Source organism: Cyprinodon tularosa, unplaced genomic scaffold (assembly GCF_016077235.1).
Source record: "Cyprinodon tularosa strain WSP-4 unplaced genomic scaffold, ASM1607723v1 ctg209, whole genome shotgun sequence".
Taxonomy (NCBI): Eukaryota; Metazoa; Chordata; class Actinopteri; order Cyprinodontiformes; family Cyprinodontidae; genus Cyprinodon; species Cyprinodon tularosa.
In genome coordinates this window covers 1,218,744-1,224,743 of record NW_024038774.1, presented here as the reverse complement: position 1 = coordinate 1,224,743, position 6,000 = coordinate 1,218,744, and the positions used below count along the sequence as shown (strand labels likewise).

Below are 6,000 nucleotides of genomic sequence, written 5' to 3'. Positions count from 1 at the left end.
GCTTAATTTTTCGACTATTATGAAAAGTTCTTTGTGATAGGGCCAAAGATGAAGGAGGTCTTCGTGGTCGCCTCTGTCCGACCTTTCAGACATTTCAACATCTTTTTCTGAATCTGACATTGTCATGGCATAGACTATTAACTTTTGCAGTTTGAAGAACACCTGCTTGCTTCTGATGATTTCCTTTGGCATCAGCACAAATTTGATGAAAAGCTAACCAATGAGTGTTTGCGTTATATGACTCATCCAATTACACTTTTATTTTTGTTATTTTTTACAGTGTCCCGTCTGGCAATGTGGCAATAATTTTCTTGTTGCCAAAAAGAGAGCCCAACATATTTTGCTTTCACAAGTGGAGCAGTACAGCTATCGCCATAGTGTTCCGGTTGAGTTATGTATATAAATAGCTATATTATAATTCATGCAGGGAGTATTACAGATTTTATGGACACTGCAATATAAGTAGTAAGTAAGTAGGCTAAGCAGGAAAGGAAAGACAAACTCCTTTTTACAAGATGTGGATGGCACCAATGATCTGCATTGGATGGAGCACATGGCGTGAAATAAAAACTTATAAACATTAAACCAAAGCCAAGAGTAACGAATAACGCTTGTTTTAAAAATGTACGGAATAGAAGGTACAAATACTTGAGTGAAAATGTAATGAGTAGAAGTCAGAAGTAGGAAGCAAAATAAGTAATGAGGTAAAGTATAGATACTTAAAAAGTGTACTTAAGTACAGTAACAAAGTATTTGTACTTCTTTACTTGACACCTCTGAACTCATGTCGCTGTTTTTAGAATTTTTTTTTTTTTTTTTTGCTGTTTGTTATCCCACAAACAGAATAAATTAGAAACAGCTTTTTTTTTTTGCTCTAGATTTTTTTTAATCTGCGTGTTTACAAATTTCCATTCACTCTATAGGGTTACTGAAAGGCAGAATCTTATCCAATTGCGTTTTTATTTTGATTATTACTGTAGAAAAATATCCTCGCATACCAGTGCTCCCTTTATTCTTTATGCTTTGGCAGTTATAATGGCTGATGTGGTTTAATCACATAGTATGTTATATATATATATATATATATATATATATATATATATATATATATATATATATATATATATATATATATATATATATATATATATATATATATATATATATATATATATATATATATATATATATATATATATATATATATATATATATATATATATAGCTTTACGCGTCAAAACTTTTCAAACTTTAAATATCCGAGGCGCACCTAAAGGCACCAAAAGTCTCACTCAATTAGCAGAGTTTAGGCTGTGAGTGAACAGAGCTCTTAGTCGGCCAGTGGGAGCGCACCGCCAATGAACAACTGAACGCCCCACTGCTCCGACAGAGACCTGCGGGGGTGGGGAGTCCAAAAGTCTGAGTTCGGATTTCGGAAACGCGCCATGGGATTCGAGTTGGACCGCTTCAAGGGGACCGTGGACCCAGATTTCAAATGCAACTTGTGCAACAAAGTCCTGGAGGACCCGCTCACGACTCCGTGCGGCCACGTCTTTTGCTCCGGCTGCGTGCTGCCCTGGGTTGTCCAGCAGAGCAGCTGCCCCGTCAAGTGCCAGCGCATCTCCGCCAAGGAACTCAACCACGTCCTGCCGCTGAAGAACCTCATCCTGAAGCTGGAAATCAAATGTGACAACCACGCCAGGGGCTGCGATGCCGTAGTGACGCTGCAGCATCTGGCCGAACACGCTGAGATGTGCGACTTTTCCCCAGCCAAGTGCAGGAATAAAGGCTGCGAGGAGCTGGTGTGCGTGCGGGATCTGGACGTGCACATGCGGGATGCCTGTGAGTACAGAGCGGCGGGGATCTGCGAGAGCGGCTGCGGGCTGACGCTCACAGTCAGGGAGCAGAAGTTAAACAGCCACTGCTGCGTGAGAGCCCTGAAGGCGCACAACAGCGCGCTGCAGTGCAAGTTGCTCATCCTGGACAGAGAGCTGAAGAAGCAGGCGATCAAAGCCAACCAGCGGGAGAAGGCGCTCCTGGCTCAGCTGTCTGCGGTGCACAGCGAGCTGCAGATGACAGCGCTGAAGTATCAGAAAAAATTCACTGAGTACAGCGAGAGGATCGACTCTCTCACTAAGACCGTGGCTTTCTCCTGCAAGGTAAACAGCCAAAGTTTGTGTCGGCCCAATGAGAGCAACTTCTCCTCATTAATTCCACAAAGTATTGGAGAAATATTGTTTCACTGCGCTCTGATCTTCACCCCTGCATAGGTTTCATAACCACCTTTACCAGCCTGTAAAATGTATTTCTAAGCATTTGTACATCCTTGGTGTGTTTTTTTTTTTTTTCTGCTGATCACCATCTTTTCTAAGAATGGAAGTCAGATGTATAGAAGGTGATTCTGAAATGTTTTCAGGACTCTAAAGTAGATTGTTCCTTGGCTGTCTGCTTGGTGACATGGATGTCAGCTGTGGCTCTGTCCTGCTGGGAGTTAGTGGGGGTAAATATTTGCTGCAGTTTTGTACACACCAAGAGCTGGGTTCAACTTTTGCAGTGCCTCACAAGCTTCAATAACACTGTCATTCCCTTTTTATTAGTGATGGGGCTATAAAGATCTTAAAAGGTCAGCATTCTTTTTTGTTCAATGCAACACCTAGAAGACCTTTAATCATTGTCTCTGCCATAGTTCAACTTTAGAACTTAGCTTGAGGTTCATGAAACTGGAATAGAGAATGTCAGTTAAGATCAACGGCTCTCTTTCAGGCTTTTTGATGAACAGTGTCCAGCATCAGGTGGGAGATTTTCAGCAACCATGCTCCATAAACCTGCAGGAAAACACTGGTAACTGTGGCCCTTGCTGTGCAAGCACTTTAAATGAAAGGAGAGAGAGAAAATATCGTTGTATGTTATTTCATAAATTCTTAAACTTTCCTCTATTCTTTGGCGGCTAGCAATACCAAAGCTGATAATGACTTAAACAAGAGATGCGTGTAATAAGCATTTCACTACCAGTAGTGTTTGTGAGATATGATCTGAGAATGTAATATTTCAGTTGAATTGTCCTGTAGAAAGTGATTAAGATGGAAAAATGATGATGTTGATAAGATTGGGGTTGTTTAAAGGTGGTGGAAGTTGGCTTTGGTCTTGATTTTTACTAAGATTTTGAACTAAACTTGACCCACTAATCTGGATTTATGCTTAATAAAGATGCTTAAGTTATCTGCAGCAGAAAATATGTTGCCTTCTACACTGAGATTTTCACAGAGATCTCATTTTGATAAATATTTCAGCTGTTCTGGGCCCTGTTTATTTAGCTCATACTATGAAACCTGGGCATTTGACTAAGTCAAAGGTCCCATCAAAATTTAGCCCATTCAAAGAACATAAGAGGTCAGGCTTGGTCAGCCCATTTCATCAACCCAAACCTTTTCATGGTGTTTAGATTAAAGGTAGCGTCTTCTTTTCTTTTTCCTTTCAGTGGAAATTTACTCAGTAGGCGTAACTACTTACACCCTTTTGGCAAAACCCGACTTCAGAAATCCTGACCTGTCCCTTTAGATTTAAAACAATGCAGAAACTCTTAGAGAACCTTTAACACAGGATTTTTAGAATGCTTTATGATCCAGACTGTGAAAGGTGGACATCTTACTGACAGCTGAACTGAAAGGGTGTCTGATGGCTACTGTTTCTGCTCTGAACAGCTGAGAGGAGTGGTCAGAATGTGACCGGGCTTAGTTAGAAACTCCAGCTGGTTAGAAACTTCTTATGCCGGTTCTGTGGTATCGGTTCGGGGGGGGGGGAGCTGCGCGGCATGGTGGGGTGCGGGTCTTGGGTCCTGTTTTGGGCTCCGGTTTTTCCGCTCGCACTTCTCCTCTTGCCTATTTATTTTAATTGTAATTATTAATTAATTAATTTATTTACCTATTTATTTATGTTTTTTTTTTTTTTTTTTTTTTTCTCTTCCTCGGTGGTGGGGAGCGGTTGCGGGCGGGTCGGTGTCTGGTGTCCGCTGTCGCATTGTGGGGGCTCCTTTTTTTTTTTTTTTTTTTTTTTTTTCTTTGGGGGGTTTGGCATGTCTGTTTTCTCGGGGGGCGGGCGGGCCTGCTGGGTGGGGGTCCTGCTGGCGGCGCGCCGCTGGTGTGTGGGGGTCCGGGCGGCTCCGGCGGGGGTAGTGTTGGGGGGCCGGTTTGGGCGGGTTGGCTGCGCTGGCTGGGTATTCGGGTGGGTTTTCCCTCCTGGAGGCATGGCGGGGCTGCTCTGTTCCCGCTGATCGCGGCGGGTGGGGCTGCGGGGGCGGGTGGGGGCCTGGAGTGGCTATGGCCGGCGCATGGTGGGGGGGCCGGGGCGGCGGAGCTGCTCTGGCCGCGTGTCAGGGCCTGGTGCGGGCTGCGGGGGGGGCGGCGGACGTGGCTGGGCTGCTTTGGCTTCGTCCGGTGGGGGGGGCGGCGCGGTTCGCTCCGCTCTGGCTTTGTGCTGCCCCTCGGGCTGCTGGAGGGGGTGGTTGCGCCGGCTGCGGTCTGCTCTTCTTGCGGTTTTGCACCGGGCGGCTTTTCTGCTCTCGGGCTGATTCTGTGCGCGGTGTGTTTCGTTGCGCGCTGTTGGCATCGGTCTTGGTGGGGTGGGGCTGCGCTTTTGGCCGGGGGGGCGTTTTGGGGGGGTCCCGCGGCGCTCGTGGCCGGTTCGCGGCGGATGCGCAGGGGCCCCGGCCGGGGGCGGGGCCGCCTGAGTGTTTTCCTGGGTGGTGCGGTCGCGGTGGGTGTTGCGGCCGGTCGCCGGGGCTTGGTGCGGGGGGGCGGGGCGTGTTTCGGTGCTCTGTGGGGCTGGGGCGTTTCGGTCGGCGCCGTGGGGGGGCTGGTGTTCGGTGCCCGGCCCTACTTCGGGGTGGCCGGCTGCCGGCGGGGCCCGCAGACTCGTCCCCGCGGCTCCCCGGGGGGGCCGGCATGGCGGTGGCTGGGGGGCTTCTTCGTGGCTGTCTCTCCTCCTGCCTTGGTGGGGTCTGGTTTCCGGGGCTGGCCCCGCCTTGGTGCCTTCGCTTCTGGGGTCCCCTTGGGCGCCTGGGGCTTTGGGTCTCCCGGCGCTGGACTCAGTGCTCTGGGGGGTGTGCCTCTCCGGCTCTCCACAACCACTATTGAGCATTTTTTTTTCTATGGTTAAAACTTTACATGCACAAGTTCACCCACACAAACAACTACAGGTGCTAGGCTTCAGGTACTTAGAGATTCACTTCCAAACAGAAACCCCACATTCATATCTTCAGGTAACACAGAGTACATGTCAGACTTAATAATATTACTTTAGCGATAGTTTCAAGGTGTTTGCTTTATTGTATATCTCGTACCATGTTTTTTTGGTTGTGCTGTTCTTTTTTCTTTTTTTTCTTTTTTTTTTTCTCTTTCTCCATCTCATTACAGGTGTTGAAGCAGACTGAAAATGTTTTGTCATTGTCTCCTTCCTATCTCCTCTTTCTTTCATCTTTTGTCCTGTTTTTTTCTTTTTCCTTCTTCTTCTTCTGTTTTTCTGCTCTACTTACATTGCAGTGTCCATATGAACTGTAAAACTCCCTGCATAATTATAATAAAGCAATTTATATACATGAAACAAGTGGAGCAGTATGGCAATTGCGATACCGCTACACTTGTGAAAGTAAAATCTGTTGGGCTCCTTTTGGCATCAAGACAATTATTCTTATTGCCACCTTGCCAGACAGGACACTGTAAAAGAAAAAAAAAAAAAAAAAGAAACTCCAGCTGGGACAGGAAGGAATTTAAAACGACAACTGACCCAGTTAAATTAATGTTTTCTAAAATCTTCTTTTAATTTGTACATCTCCCTAGCCATTTCTAGGGGGGAGTTCTCATTTGCTTCATCTTCTCATTGTATGGACTCTATCCAAGGCAGATGTGTTCCAGTAGACTGGTAAATTCGGCAATAGAAACAGTGATGCAGGAAAATGTTAAAATTGCTCAAAGTGATGTAGGGAATTTCTCTTAGCCTTTATTA

General features: G+C 45.9%; 1 protein-coding gene across 2 annotated transcripts in view; it reads left to right on the top strand.

Moving 5' to 3' along the window:
- Positions 1 to 1,306: 1,306 nt before the first annotated feature.
- The window catches only part of pdzrn3b (PDZ domain containing RING finger 3b), a 133,718-nt gene continuing 129,024 nt past the window's right edge, over positions 1,307 to 6,000 (top strand). The window contains exon 1 of one of the 2 annotated variants that reach the window (XM_038285214.1): positions 1,307 to 2,159. In XM_038285214.1, the coding sequence (XP_038141142.1) occupies positions 1,446 to 2,159 (714 nt within the window). In that variant the 5' untranslated portion in view covers positions 1,307 to 1,445. The remainder of the gene's footprint in view (positions 2,160 to 6,000) is intronic. The other variant, XM_038285213.1, reaches the window with a different exon arrangement.